The sequence below is a fragment of the Camelina sativa genome, chromosome 3 (genome assembly GCF_030686135.1).
Source record: "Camelina sativa cultivar CO46 ecotype springtype chromosome 3, ASM3068613v1".
NCBI lineage: Eukaryota > Viridiplantae > Streptophyta > Magnoliopsida > Brassicales > Brassicaceae > Camelina > Camelina sativa.
The window spans coordinates 14,131,848-14,147,295 of NC_141882.1; the positions used below are offsets into that span (position 1 = coordinate 14,131,848).

The window sequence follows — 15,448 nt, forward strand, 5'->3', positions numbered from 1 at the left end:
TGAAATTGAAAACATGGTTTTAGATGGATTACAAAAGAGAATTTGTTACAAGTAACCTTTTTGATATAACCTTTTTTTAAAAATGCCCTCTTTTTTTGCTAATTTCATTTTTTCCCTCATTTAATTTTTAACGACCATTTTATACTTACATTAAAAATATTTTAATCAATAAAATGAAAAAGAAAAATTTTCCGCTAAAAAAATTTCCAACACATTTTTCCTCCACAAAACTTTCGAAAAAAGTTTACCACCAAAAATTTTTTGTCAAAAAATTTCGACAAGAAAAAATTTCCCGTCAAAAGAAATTTACAAGGCTTTTGTAAGATTTTAAACGATTTAAATTTTTTATAAAAGTCTTATAAAACCTTGTAAAAATCTTTTAAAATCTTTTTAAACACCTTTTAAAAACCTTGTAAACGCTTTTACAAGGTTTTTAAAAAGTTTAATTCAAAGCGTTTATATAAGTTTTTATAAGGTTTTTTAAAAGTGTAAATTTCAAAAAATTTGGCGCAAACATACGGCAGCTGGTCCTCTATTAGATCATGTTTACCGAAGGTAAAAAATATATATACTGATCTTTTTAAACAAATGTAAAACAAGTTTTTTAACTTTAAAAGAAAACTGTGGTGTTTGAAAAGATCAATTGGTAAGCAATTGGTCACAAACATAGAATAAGAAGAGAAGAAGAAGAATACAAGAAGAAGAAGACAAGAGGAATGAAAAGCCAGCCACAAGTTTTGTGAGTTATCACATGGTCACAGAGGTAGAAGAAGAAGACAAGATGAAGAAAAATCCAGCGACAAGTTTTTGTACCATATGTACTTTGTATGCTAGGAACCACATGTGTAGCAAGCAATGTACACCATAAAATTCTTATAGATTTGTATCACCACAAGCTCTTCTATATAACTCACATGAATTGTGAAACAATATACGTTCTCCTTTAACCAAAATTTTTCTCTTCTTAAACCAAAAAATTCAAGATCCAACATTTAACTAAAGCATCTTCTTCTCCTTTCTTTAACCACACAAACACGTTCAAAATAAATTATGCTCCTTACTTTAGAACCCTCTTGATAAGTAACGAGAAAATTTATGACTAGGACCAAAAACGTTTACAATGTGTCTTTCAAAGGTTCAAAAGAAGAAGAATAATTTGAAGTTTTATGAATAAAAGAGAAAGTTACATTTGTTAAACTGAAGTATGAAAAGTACATTTTCCCCCTTAGGGATCAGCCAACCACCTGAGAAACTCCGAACTTTAATTAAGACTACACTTTCTTTCTGTTTGTACTGTCAAGAAAAAAAAATGACATTGTAAATTTTGTGTATATAATCCCTATTAATTTGTGTGCATAACAAATTTCTACTAATTGGAAATAAATATTAACTGTAATATTCCTTTCATGTGTGGTTCTAAATCTAGGGTTCAAGATCCATGGACACAGGGTCAAAATAAAATACTTATCCATATATTTTGTGAAACAACTTAATGTTGAGGACCACAAAACCCTAACTTACATGTTTTCCTTATGTGTTCAAGTGCAAAAGAGAAGGAAAATTTTGGCTATATATAGTATACACTATACATAACCAAGACAATCAAATTACAAAGCAATGGCTCAACTTCACTTCACCATCTTGATATTTTCTTCCATTTTCGTAATCTCATCCTCGAGCTTCATTCCGCCGCCTCACCCCTTCGACCCCTTGTCCGAGACTGAACTCAACCTTGTGCGTACTATCGTCAACAAGTCGTACCCTATTGGTCATAACCATAAGTTCACTTTCCAATACGTGGGTCTCAACGAGCCAGACAAGTCCCTAGTATTGTCATGGCACTCATCACCAGACCACAACGTCAAACTACCACCACGTCAAGCGTTTGTCATCGCCCGAGATAAGGGCAAGAACCGAGAGATGGTTGTTGACTTTCCACTCGAGCCATTGTCTCGGACAAGATCCACGTAGGAAATGGTAACCCTATGCTCACTCTTGACGAGCAGCATGCAGCCACCGCGCTTGTTCTCAAGTTTAAGCCGTTTTGTGACTCGATAATGAAACGCGGCTTGAACTTGTCGGAAGTAGTGGTCACATCCTCGACGATGGGATGGTTTGGTGAGGCGCAGACGAAGAGGTTTATAAGAACGATTCCATTTTATCTAAACGGATCGGTGAACACGTATCTTAGACCAATTGAAGGAATGACGATAATCGTTGACCTTGACAAGATGAAAGTAGCGGAGTTCAAGGACAGGTTCACAGGTCCTATGCCGAAGCCTAACGGGAGAGAGTACCGTATCTCCAATCTCAAGCCGCCGTTTGGCCCTTCACTTCGAGACGCCGTCGTTTTTCAGCCGGACGGTCCCGGGTTTAAGATCGATGGACATGTCGTGAGGTAAAAAATGGTACCAGTTGTGAGTTAAAATAACAAAATAAGAGCAACTATGCCACATACATCTTATAAATCAATTTTGCCAAACAATAATTAATTAAACTAAATATGAAAAGAAACTTTTTATGTCGGTAACTGTAAAAATAGGACAGTTCTTTTTTTTTTTCTGCTCAAATTTTCTGATTTCGAAATAATTGCAATTAGTTGTTGTTGGTCATATTTAGATTTGAAGAATTTCTTTTTTGAATTTAAAATGAAATATCAGACGACAGAATACATTTGTTAAATACATTTTATGCAGATTTAAGTTCAAGTTAGATATAAAAGTAAAGAATTTATACTATTATGGAGTATGTGGTCATGTACAATACCGTAAAACCCAATGTTTTCAGATCTAACATGCATTTGCAGTCGATAGGGTAAATCCGGTGACCTCAATCACTAATCTGGTTCAAGTTTATTGCTAAAATCTGCTAATTGTAAATCTGGTAAAAATTCTGAATTTAAAAATTGCACATAATTTTTTTTAAACTGATATTATGATTTGATTGTGTATAGATGGGCAAATTGGGAGTTTCACATGTCCTTCAACGTTCGAGCTGGTCTTGTCATCTCTCTTGCATCCATTTTCGACATGGACGTGAACAAGTACCGGCAAGTCCTATACAAAGGCCATTTATCAGAGATGTTTGTCCCTTACATGGACCCACATGATGACTGGTACTTCATCAGTTACCTAGACTGTGGTGAATTTGGTTGCGGCCAATCTGCCGTGTCCCTTGAGCCATATACCGATTGTCCCCCAAATGCTGCCTTCATGGATGGCATCTTTGCGGGGCAAGATGGAACTCCTACAAAAGTATCAAATGTTATGTGCATTTTCGAAAAATATGCCGGAGATATTATGTGGCGACATACCGAATCTGAAGTACCCGGCATGAAAGTAATAAATTATAATATCTTATCATGAAATCTATCTTCGTATATAACATATTTATAGGGGTTTTTTTGTTGATAAACAATATATGTATCTACACAAACTTTTGTTGCAGATCACAGAGGTTAGACCAGATGTAAGTCTTGTGGCCCGGATGGTGACGACAGTGGGAAACTACGACTACATCATTGAGTACGAGTTCAAACCTAGCGGTTCCATCAAAATGGGGGTAATGTCTATCCAAAACTTTTCCTAGCTTTATGCATGCATTTTAATTTATATATTGATTTTAGGAGCTTAGTTGTTTATAACTTCCATATTCGGCTACAGCTAGCTCTCTTTGTACATTAAATATGCTTACATAGTTACATTTAAAAGAAACACTATATTTTGGTCTATTTATGATACAATAGTTGAAAATTCTAAATGTAAATACAAAGACCGCAACACTTTTATCATAAATAAAAAAGACTGCAAACCGAAAAGTAACAGATATATATATAATAAATATTTAGCCGTAAACAGCAAATAAATGTAAGAAAAAAAAACATTTCAACTCTAGCATGAATAAACAATAAGATTTGACCATGTATGTAAAAAGATCGATATTCCCAAATTTGTTTTTTAATGTTAATTACCACTCTAATTTGTTTTAGTGTTACCACTTAAATGTGCATAGGTTGGTTTAACCGGTGTTTTAGAAGTTAAACCCGTGGAATATGTTCACACATCAGAGATCAAAGAAGACGACATTTACGGGACAATTGTTGCTGACAACACCGTTGGAGTAAACCACGATCACTACGTAACATTCCGTCTTGATCTTGATATCGATGGTACGGATAATTCATTTGTTCGTACTGAACTTGTGACCAAGAGGACTCCAAAATCTGTTAACACACCGAGAAAAAGCTATTGGACAACAAAACGAAACACAGCAAAAACCGAGACAGAGGCTCGGGTGAAGCTAGGGCTGAAACCGGAGGAGTTGGTGGTGGTTAACCCTACTAAAACAACTAAGCATGGCAATGAGATTGGATACCGTCTGATTCCTGGGCCGGCTACAAGCTCACTTCTTGCCCAAGATGACTACCCACAGATTCGAGCAGCATTCACCAACTATAACGTGTGGATCACGCCGTATAACAGATCGGAAGTTTGGACTAGTGGTTCGTATGCTGATCGGAGCCAAGGTGACGACGCGTTAGCTGTATGGTGTAAAAGGTACTTTACCTCGCTATTACTATTTCATTCTTTTTACATACGTAGCCATTAGTTTGCTTCCTTCTTCGTGAGAATTTTGTATAGGTACGTTTCTTTGAATAATTGAATTACTTGACGTAAGATTATATAAACCTTTTTCACAAAGAATTTTAGGGGATTACTGCAAGTAAACGTATATATACATATAGACTTATCTCAAATTTATGGTGCCAAAGGTACTCTACCTCTATTAAAAATGTAAACAGCTATACTACAAGTACATTCAATCCAGAAAAAAATGTAAACACCTGAAATGCTTTGAACAATAATTCTTTTATGAATATAACAGTTTTATGTAAAAAAATTGTACTTTATGTTTATTTTTTGTTGGATTAATTAAAAATTATGCAAATGAATGTAACAGGAATAGGAAAATAGAGAAGAAAGATATAGTGATGTGGTACACCGTTGGATTCCACCATGTCCCATGCCAAGAAGATTTTCCGACAATGCCTACTATGTCTGGCGGCTTTGAACTTCGGCCAACAAACTTTTTCGAGCAAAATCCTGTCCTCAAGGCTAAACCTATGAACCTCACCACCGTTCCAAAGTGTATTCCAAAGAACAATTAATAACCAGCTCATCATATAATGAAACCAGCTCATCACATAATAAATGCAATTCATGATTTTATATGTATGAGGAATTGTTAAGAGATTCCAAAAGATAATTATGTATTCGGGTGTATCCATATACATATGATAATATGAATAAATAATATAAAGAAATTGATTTTTATACCAAGTTGGTGTAGTATTTATGTGTGTTTAAAAATGTTGTTGCTGGTCTTGGCATTTTTGTGCCTAGAGTAAACTGATAGCTATGTGATCCCATATATTTCAATTCCATTTTTTTTATAGTACATGAAAAGGAGAGTACATTAAGATTTGCTCCCACCTACATGTGTTTCACTTTAAGAAAAATACATTTAAGATTTTTTGAAAAGTAACAATAAAATGGTAAATATATACTCTGTTGATTTAGCTCTTATGATTTACCGTCTTATGCCAACTTTGAAAATTTAAACCTACGTCGAGTTTTAACATTAAGACAATAAACTGTTAAAAAACAACTAGGTAGCTAGATAACGGGCCGACGGCCGATTTCCCTATGAGAACTATCGTATCGAGCCAGATAGAGTCCGTTCTTTACCCTCGGTCTATATGTCCCTGAGAAAAAAGTTTAAAACCAATTTTCCCCCGAATACAAAGTTCGAAAGCTATATCTCCCCGATTCGGGATTATAGCGGTATAATGTCTAAACCCGAGACCAAACCATATATCTTCCAAAATTAATCCAATTGTTGAACCAAATTCTTCCACCAACCCGACCCGTTTACATAAAACCCAGAATCCCCAATTAAAACCTAAAATCAATTTTCACTTCTTACATTATCGAATCTTCTTCTTGAGTTTGCTTCTTCTTCTCTCTTTGGCTTCTTCTTTCACGAGTTCGAGTATCACAATGAGTGGCTTCATCCGGGTTTTATTTCCATGATGCTTCTTTAAGTTACCGTAGATGTGTTGTACACACATCCGATGCTCCATCTTCGGTAATTCCAGCTGAACAGCTTTGATCAATCCCTACAAAATAAGACTAATCATTTAAAGGTACCATAAACAACTGAACAATCAAAATCAGTTACAAACCATGAACAATACAAGTTACCTTTTGCCTATCAGAGATCATGATGAAGCTGTCACCATCATTTAGTCCAAGGTCAATCTTCAAATTCTTCATAAACCAAATCCAATTGTCGGTATTCTCAACTTTTACAACCTCCCATGCTATTGGATAAATACCATTGTTAGCATCCCTACCTAAAGCTACCAAAAGCTGTCCCTTGACCTTATTCTTTAGGAAGCAACCATCCATTCCTATTAGAGGCCTACAAGTCTCTTTCCATGTTCTTCCTATGTTGTCAAAACAAACATAGAACCTATTGAACATGTCTTTTCCATCATCAGTCGTCACACATTCAACCTCTACATGTGAATCCTTGTTTGATTCTAATATCTCAGCAGCATAATCTCTTAATCTAGCAAACTGTTCATCATATTCCTTCTCAATCCAGATAAGTGCCTTCTTTCTAGCCGCCTGACACTGATGCCTAGTGACACTGATCTTCCATCGTTCCTTTATGATTTCTTCCATTTTCATTGGCATGAAGTACTCAGGATTATCTCTAATCTTATCAAGAAACAACCTAGCTATATGATTCACCTTAAACATCTCGCATTCTCCATTAGGGATACAACTATGCTTATCATTAAATTTCCTAATCCTCCACATGTTATCCTTTGGCAGAATCGCGGCATAAACATTCCACTCACACTTTGATCCATCTTCTCCATTACAACCAACACATATAAAGCCAATTTTATCTTTATCATACCTGTATTGCTTCAAGTTGTTTCCGGTTCGAAGAACATAGTCAGTCACTGCTTCTTTGAAAGTGACTCCACTGAAGAAGGTCTGCTTGTCGTACAAATACCCATCACCGCGCCTGATATGTGTATGAATTGGCTCTGGACCGTCACCGTTTTCCTCTGTATCACTCTCCGGATACACATCATGGTGGACTGGTGGTTCATCCACGAACTCATTTACCAATTGCTCGATGTGAAATTCATCTCTATCATTGGCTTCTTCATCGAAATCTCCTCCAAACTCTCCATCTCGTACGACAATTGCCATTAAAGCTGTCTTCCCTCAAGAATTTTAACTTCGACTTTGGGTTTCACTCTAGGGTTCTTCACAATATGGGTTTTTTTAGTTTTAGGGATTTTGAGGTTAATGGATACTAAAATCAAAGTTTATCGGGTCAAAATCGGGTTTGCTTTGGTATAATTTGGGTTTATTAATCTCTTAATCTGTTAAGAAAATAGTAAACCGATATAATCCACGAGTATGGGTTAACTGATGTAGAAGAATATAATCAGGGAGATATAGCTTTCGAACTTTGTATTCGGGGGGAAATTGGTTTTAAACTTTTTTCTCAGGGACATATAGACCGAGGGTAAAGAACGGGCTCTATCTGGCTTGATACGATAGTTCTCGTGGGGAAATCGGCCGTCGGCCCGCTAAATAACAATAGCGATTAGAGATACTTTAGTAAATGATGGTTTTGGATATGAGAAAGAACCGTAGTACCGTCAATGTAAAATGCATAGTTTATCAAGGATGGGGAATATTTCACTCAATCATATTCTTCTCTGCCTCAATTCCTGAAGTGAAGGAAAAGCCAACTCAACTGCTCTTCTAGCGCTGGTGGTTAATGTAGTTGTTCATGACGTGTTGCGGCTAATCCTTGAGTCCCTCGCCTTATTGTAAGGACAAATCAGTGGAGGTTCTAGAACAAGACCCAAGGAATGGGAGACCCAATTTTTCTCTCTTTTTCATGTTCATCTTTTTTTTGGTCTTGCCGCGTTCGTCCTGTGCCTTTCGGCTGAGTTTCAGAAGGCTAAGGTATATGAATTCTCAAATGACTTGTTTCTCAAGTCATCCTTTTTCTGTTCTAAGAACATGACTTCGGGTTAAAAACTTTCCTAAAAGGGTGACGTATTTTTTTAAGGGGACGGAGAATCTTGTTATTTACCCAAAAATCATGCTTTCGGGTTAGAATCGCTGCTTTGGTCTGTCTTTCCGTTGCTCAGATCGTTGGAAACGTTGTGGTCTGTAGAGGTTTCTTGAAAACGGACAAAACCGGAACTACACCACTTTGTATAATTCTTCTATTGTTTTCTTGGTAGGACGATACTTATTACATCATAGTTTACCAACAAGAAACAAATATGTTGAAATATCTAGCATTTTAGTGATCTAGTTTAGTAGCCGTGTCATAATCATGATTAAATTCGCAATTACGTAATTGTGTAATACATAGATTACTTGCAGGGTCAATTTTGCGGTTGCGGTTACGTTGATAAGCGTTGGTGCAAGCATGAATGCCCATTAATAGGCATCACACATTCAAGTGAAATGATGAAAATATGGGGGCATATTAATTTTTCTTTTTATGTTGTTATCGCCAAAAAATTATATATATATATATATATATATATTCTTTATACTATAAAACACAAGTCACCGGTCCAATAGAATTAAGGCACATGATCTTAATTAACAGAAAAAATACAAAAGATCGTGTAAAAAATAGGTTTACGCTTCAACTGATTCTTTCCCATGATCTCAAATGCTCCACTCCGCTTCTTTCTTTAACAATAGAACAGCAACATGATTTTCTACAAGAAGCCTCTGCTTCTCTTCCTTCTATCAAGTAAAAAAAAATTGAAGTTGTCGTTTCATGTTCTACTTTTAGATTCACATCATTACATGTACTTACCTTCTTCTTTGCAATTCACAATTTGTTTCATATTTCTCATCGTCGTTTTTAAATGATCATCAAATTCTTTATTTCTCAATTTTTTCCTTTTGGATTTGCAGGTTTCAGATTCCAGTTTCTAATTAGCCGTCGTCTCTTCATTCGAAATCTCTGACCCCAAACAGATGTTCTTATCTGCAGGTACCTAATCTCAATTAGTAGCAAATAATGTGAAGCTTATTTATGATCCAAAGGGAATTGCTTTGCTCTAACCAGACATCAGTTCTTATAGATAGCAGATCGTCTTTTTGATTTATGATCTATTTAGTTTCATCCAATTATATTTCCTTTTATTTGTCAAACCAATCGTTAGTTGGTTCAACTCCATAAGGATATATTTACTGTTACCATCCCATCTATTAGTCTGATGCTATATATATGATGCAAAGCTTTTAAGACTTGAGAAACTTCGCAAAGTAACAAACAACATAAATATTTATTCTCGACGTTTTTTTTTGGTTGTGTTCAGATAAATTGCAAGTTTTAATTGTGGTGTTTCAAGTAGTAATATGAAGGTTGAAAAACGTTAATAGGAACGTATTTCTTGTAAGACTTTGTTTAAAACATAACTTTTGTCTTTATTTTTATATCTTGCTTTGTTTTGCTTACAAGTGATGTTCTCTTGGAAAAAACTGATTTATAATAACTCATCCATCTTTATTTTCATTGCTATTTTGTTTCACGATCACAAGAGACACGACTCAAAACATACATCTAGCTTCAGAGCTTCAAAGTTCAAACTCAAGAAGCGTACAACACCATGACCACAACCACGAACTATACTCTTCCTGCTCAAAGCTCCTTGGTTATATTGAAACAAAAGATATCTCTCTTTGTCTCTTACCGTACGTGGGATCACCACGAATAATATACCAACTTTAATTATAGTAGAGATTCATATAATTTATCATTTTACTTTTCAAATAATTTCAATTGATTGCTCTTCGATCTTTTCTCATTGCACGATTTGATGACTTGGTTTACGGCGCAACATGGACGTTTCCAGTTTTTTTTTTTTTTTTTTTGTGTGCGTTTTATTGAGTTAACCAGAGTCTTTAATTTCTTTGCAACAGAATTTACGCACTTACACCCATAATCATATACTACATATAAAATACACATCTCCCTAAACTTAATTATTAGTTTATTAGAATGGCACTAACACATGGATCACAAAGTTTACATTACATATTCACATGTAAGCTACTCTCTTCTAATAGATAACCAATTTTTTTTTGTAAATGTATTTCAAAGGTTTGAATTAGAGAATTTGTTAAGAGCATTATTTTGATAATACTACACAATATTTTATTCTAATTCATTTGTTATATGTGTTACAAAGGTTTGAATTAGAGAATTTGTTAAAAGCATTATTTTGATAATATTACAAAAAAAAATTCTAATTTATTTTTCCGCGTATAGCGCGGGCCATTACACTAGTATATATATATATTCAACAGCTTTCATTCATTAAATTTAAATGGAGTCCTTAGAGAGGATGTTTACAGTGTGGTCCTCATGAAAGATGTTTACAAGGCAAGCAGGAACATAATTAGAATAAGATACAAAAGGAGAAAGATTATCCATAGCTTCTTTTACTAAACGATCTGGCCCAATAAAATTCCACTGATTCAAAATTAAAATCAATTAACGCAAATGATACAGTTATTAAAATCAGTTTAGAAAATTGACACTACTTTTTATTTTAGTTATATATAACTGATTCTAATATTTGAATCGGTTATTAATATTGTCAATGATATAACAATTAAAATCACTTCAAAAAATTGACACCAAGATAACATCAATTACACACAAGTGATATTAATAGTAGAATCGGTACATCACTTAAATAAAATTATATATATAAATGTTGACATCAATTTAAATAAATGATATATATTGACATTGATTATAATGATCAATGTAAATATTTGAATATTACTATATCCATCCACCAAAATGTAGAGAAAATACATAACATAGACATTACAGAATTGGTTCTTTACTAGATGTTAGTTCTTTAGATATGGTGTTCGAGTTTTTTTATAGATTGAATCCTTAATTTGAGTGAAAATGTCCCTAGCTAAATTATTTGTGTTTAATTAAAGATTTGTGGATTTGTTATGATCTAGTTGCATTATATAAATTGCTTGGTTGCTTATGGACCAAGAAACCATTACTAACCGTTGATATTTTGTCCACAGTACTACGCTGAGATGGGTTTCTGAAATATTGGCCTAACGTAACGAAGTCGTTTCGTAAACACAAAGAGTGTGCATGGTGTGGAGTGACGTTGCGTTTACGTTTAATAAGTTTTCTGAGAATGACTTAGATTATCAATCTCCACCAACTAGCAACACTGTCACCATCACACTCTATCTCACTATACTCGCCAAACACGTTTAGGCAGACCTTAAAATTTGATAAACCGCGGTTTTTCTTTCTCAACGCTACATGAGTACGTAGCTGTAGTTTGATTATTATTTTTAAAATAACACATTTCCAACAATATTATTGATCAAATAGCATGTGTTATAATTTTTTTAACGTAAAATACGAATTAGAATGTTAAATGCAAATAATGGTGTTCGTCTTTGATTATAAAATTACTTCATCTTCATATATTTGAATATTTCTAAATGTCTACATATTTAATATATCCAAAACAAGTATAATGTATATTTTTACCCAAAAAAAAAAGTATAATATATATATATATATATATATATATATATATTATCACATTTATTTCTTTCTTTCTCACACAGCCTCTCGTCTTTTGTAACAATCTCCGATAAGTTTTTTTTTTTTTTTTAACACTAGAACTTCATTTATTAGTTGGAAAATGTTGATATAAGATTGAATAATGAACGAATACATGTAGGAATAGTTAAATGAAAATGATAATCTAATGTTTCAAGATATTGAGCTTTTGCCAGCTTGTCAGCATGGAAGTTTGCTTCCCGGGAGATCAATTTGAATTCGACGGAATCAAATCGTGTTGCCCATCCCTTGATCTCTTGAATCCAGTTGTACATGTCAAACCTTGGACTATTATCATTAAGTATGTTAACTAGAACTTGACTATCCCCTTCAAAGATCACCTTTTTAAACCCACTTAGCCAGGTTTGTTTCATAGCAAAACAAAGGTTTCGGCATTCGGCTTCAAGTGCTGTTGATACTGGAATTCCAGTTACCTGTCCTGCTTCTCTAAAGTGGTTGTGTTCATCGCGGAGTAGCCAGGATGCAGTGGCTCTTCTGTCTCTGGTTATGAAGCTTCCGTCATAATTACATTTAAACCAGCCATTCGGGGTTATCTCCAAGTGTTGTTTGGTGTTCTTTAGAGCCTGCTACTATTTAGAACAGTGGGATGAGGCTGTGCACGTACGGTGGGTATTGTTAACCATTCATCCGTTTCTTGTGTGGCTTCTCTGAGATCACGTTGCCAACTGTTGTTTAGGTTCTGAAAAGTAAGCTTGTTTCGGCTTGTCCATAGCTTCCATAAGATCCAGAAGGGTAGATGAGATAGTCTATCATAAATTCTCTGATGTTTATGATAATCAAAAATCACTTTAATCTTGGATTCGACGGTGACTGCAGGATCAAGCAGGCATCTGATGGGAATATCTGAGCCACGCCAGACTTGTTGGGCATGAGGGCAAGAGAAGAAAAGGTGTTATGTCGTCTCAACTTCTGTAGTACATCGTTTGCAGTAGGCGTTTACGGAGATATGTCTTCTATCCAGAGCCGGCCAAGAGGCCAAGTAAGCCAAGCATTGGCTTGCGGCCGTGCATAATAAAATAAATATTTCAGCCGTTTTCTTCAAGAGTTTTCCTTAGGCCAGTGGTTTAGAAGTCCTGATATTGGCACCACTACTCATTTTCGACCCCTAGGAGCTGCAATTAGTTTTTTTTTGGGCTTGTAGCCCTAGAAAGTTCAGCGCCAGCTCTGCTTCTATCAAGTTCAGCACCTGTTGCTAAAGCATTTGAAAGTTAACGCCATAAAAAGTGTTTAAATTTCGGAGGTTTTTTTGTTTTCCATAATTCATTCTTGAGTAGTGGGTCTCCATCTGGGGGTCTAGCATGGAAAATCTGATTTCACAAGGTATAAACCATGCTTGGTATAGTGCCAACCAAGGTAATTATGGTGCTGCCATATGCTGATCTTGGTGGAGATAACAAAGGCTACATCATCTGTATGGAATCTATCTCGTACTAAATGTTCATTCTAACCGCTTTTGTCTAGGAGTAGTAAGTTGTCTACAATAGGAATATCATCTGACTGGTAAGTAGGGGCTTTCCGTGGTGGTCTAGGAGGGTGTATGTGTAGCCAAGGGTCTGTCCAAGTGTGGATTTGATGTCCATCCCGAACGGTATAACGTATACCTTTCCGTAATAAATCTCTACCAATAAGGATTGATTGTCAGCAAAAAGATGGTTGTGTGCCCCTGGTAGCATCAAGAATACACGATCCTGAGAAATACCTCCCCCTAAGAGTACATCACAGTAGGCAGTTGGGGTTTGAAGAATTCACCATGCCTGTTTTGCTAACAACGCTTCATTGAATTTTTCAATATCTCTGAAACCAAGCCCTTTTTCCTTCTTCATATATTTCATACGGTCCCATGCTACCCAGTGAGTCCCAGCTCCTTGTTGTTGAGAGTTCCACCAATAATGTGCGATTATCCTTTTTATATCCTCACAAATACCTTTTGGCAGTTTAAAACAGTTCATGGTATAGACCGGCATAGCCATAACTATTGCTTTCAATAAAATCTCTTTTCCTCCTTGAGAGAGAAATTTGTTGTTCCAACCCTTTGTTTTACCTTGAACATTTTCAACGATGTATTAGAATAGTTCGGTCTTCTTACGTCCGAACTGTTCTGGAAGCCCCAAGTATTTGCTGCAACCACCTTCATTATGAATTTGGAGAAACCTTCTGATCTGAGTTTTGGTTGGCTCACTTACTCTTTTTCCAAAGGTTAAAGCCGATTTTCTTGTATTGACTTGTTGTCCCGAGGCTTGTTCATATTGTGTGAGAATCTCCTTGACAACCGCACATGAGCTCATGTTAGCCTGACAGAAGAACAATGAGTCATTTGCAAAGAGGAGGTGAGTGATTGGGGGGCTTGCATTACTGATCTTGATTCCTTTGATGTCTCCCTTTCTCTCTGCTCTTTTCATTAAATGGCTTAAGACTTCAGCACAAAGGATGAACAAATATGGGGAAAGTGGATCACCTTGACTTATTCACCTTGCTGGTTGTATGAAGCCTTGGGGGTTGCCATTGATATTAACCGAGAAGGTTGGAGTTCGGACAAAGGTACCACTGTTGAAAAAATTTTGAACTTCTAGAGTAATTGCTTCTTTGGTCGTTTCCCAGAAATGTTGAGAGAAAACACCAGTGAAACCATCTGGTCCGGGAGCCTTTGTAGCGCTAATGGAGAAGATCACACTTTTAATTTCCTATTCTGTAACTGGTTTGGTTAAATCTTCGTTAATCTCCGGGGTTACTGTGGTCTGGAAATCATGGAAGACGTGATAGTGGTTGTTCTGAGGAGACAATTCACTCTTGAAGAGGTTGGTGAAGTACGTTTGTGCCACACTCAGCCAATGTGTGAATCTCCTCGGTGCTCATTGCCCTCATCATCAAGTATTGAATATAGCTTATTTCTGGCTGTATGGCTCTTAGCGGTGGCAAAGAAATATTTTGTGTTACGATCAACAAAGGATATCCACTCTTTGCGGCTCTTTACACGCCAAAATTCCTCCTCATTAGCGTAAGTGCAGCTCAATTTGTGACGGAGACACTGTATCTGTTGTCTAGAGGATCTATCCGAATGTGCCTTATCAATCAACTTCAGAAAATTAATTTCCTCTCGAGAATTAGATGGATTGCTTCGTTTCCAGTGAGAGATTGCTTTTCGACATTCCTTCAGTCGGGTGCTCAAGTTTGTAATGTTACCCAGTGTTCTGCGGTTCCATCCATGGTTTATTGCTACAATGAAACCATCTCTATTTGATAGCCTATTGTCATAATAAAACTGTCCTTGCCGAGGGTTGACGTCATTAGAAATAGTGGTTATGACTGGTCTATGGTCTGATTCTATAAGCTCCAAAAACTCAACATGAGAAGTTGGGTACTGATCAAGCCATTCATTATTATCCATGGTTCTATCTAAGCGACAAGCTACGTCATGCGAGTGGCGTTTTCCAGTCCAAGTGAAAGGGTCACCATGGTGTTTCATGTCATGAAAGTCGCAGACCTGGATCATATTTTGAAAATCAGCAAAGGAAATTTCAGGGCGTGGAGGACCTCTTCTCTTTTCATGGTTGCCTTTGATCTCATTAAAATCACCTATAGCCATCCATGGTCCAGTTCTATCTACTACAATTCTTTCCAATCTTTCCCAAATCAAGTGTCTAAGAGATGGATTTGGATTGCCATATACACATGAAAAAGAGAA

The 15,448-nt window shown here is 35.8% G+C and overlaps 3 protein-coding genes, 1 long non-coding RNA gene and 1 pseudogene across 5 annotated transcripts; 3 read left to right on the top strand and 2 right to left on the bottom strand.

Annotated features, from left to right (window-relative positions):
• Positions 1 to 933: 933 nt before the first annotated feature.
• Positions 934 to 5,339, top strand: LOC147946909 (amine oxidase [copper-containing] alpha 2, peroxisomal-like). Its single transcript, XM_087504430.1, has 5 exons — positions 934 to 2,398; positions 2,954 to 3,338; positions 3,448 to 3,561; positions 4,012 to 4,556; positions 4,960 to 5,339. Exons 1-5 carry the CDS (start codon positions 1,986 to 1,988, stop codon positions 5,165 to 5,167), a joined length of 1,665 nt encoding a protein of 554 aa, XP_087360556.1. The 5' UTR covers positions 934 to 1,985; the 3' UTR covers positions 5,168 to 5,339.
• LOC147946910 (amine oxidase [copper-containing] alpha 2, peroxisomal pseudogene) lies at positions 1,618 to 1,971 on the top strand (annotated as a pseudogene).
• A 1,177-nt stretch (positions 5,340 to 6,516) lies between the features above and the next one.
• On the bottom strand, positions 6,517 to 7,292 carry LOC147946911 (uncharacterized). The gene is made up of 2 exons (XM_087496516.1): positions 6,579 to 7,292; positions 6,517 to 6,534 (listed from the first exon to the last, which is right to left on the bottom strand). The coding sequence occupies exons 1-2, from the start codon at positions 7,290 to 7,292 to the stop codon at positions 6,517 to 6,519; spliced, it is 732 nt and encodes a 243-aa protein (XP_087352642.1).
• A 1,396-nt stretch (positions 7,293 to 8,688) lies between these two features.
• On the top strand, positions 8,689 to 9,903 carry LOC147946912 (uncharacterized). Of its 2 annotated transcripts, none has more exons than XR_015592548.1 (3): positions 8,689 to 8,932; positions 9,042 to 9,120; positions 9,672 to 9,903. It is a non-coding gene; the product is annotated as an uncharacterized LOC147946912 (long non-coding RNA). The 2 variants fall into 2 exon arrangements; XR_015592549.1 differs by lacking the exon at positions 9,672 to 9,903 and adding an exon at positions 9,449 to 9,648.
• Positions 9,904 to 14,587: 4,684 nt separating this feature from the next.
• Positions 14,588 to 15,349, bottom strand: LOC104779013 (uncharacterized). Its single transcript, XM_010503413.2, has one exon. The coding sequence runs from the start codon at positions 15,347 to 15,349 to the stop codon at positions 14,588 to 14,590; it is 762 nt and encodes a 253-aa protein (XP_010501715.2).
• Positions 15,350 to 15,448: the final 99 nt, after the last annotated feature.

What these genes read in the sequence shown, in the direction of transcription:
- LOC147946911 (XM_087496516.1), bottom strand. Translation starts at nt 7,292, where the DNA reads ATGGCAATTGTCGTACGAGATGGAGAGTTTGGAGGAGATTTCGATGAA.
- LOC147946909 (XM_087504430.1), top strand. Translation starts at nt 1,986, where the DNA reads ATGCTCACTCTTGACGAGCAGCATGCAGCCACCGCGCTTGTTCTCAAG. An exon ending in CTGAAGTACCCGGCATGAAA is followed by an intron (nt 3,339 to 3,447) that starts GTAATAAATTAT and finishes CTTTTGTTGCAG; the next exon opens with ATCACAGAGGTTAGACCAGA. An exon ending in TTAGCTGTATGGTGTAAAAG is followed by an intron (nt 4,557 to 4,959) that starts GTACTTTACCTC and finishes TGAATGTAACAG; the next exon opens with GAATAGGAAAATAGAGAAGA.
- LOC104779013 (XM_010503413.2), bottom strand. Translation starts at nt 15,349, where the DNA reads ATGGCTATAGGTGATTTTAATGAGATCAAAGGCAACCATGAAAAGAGA.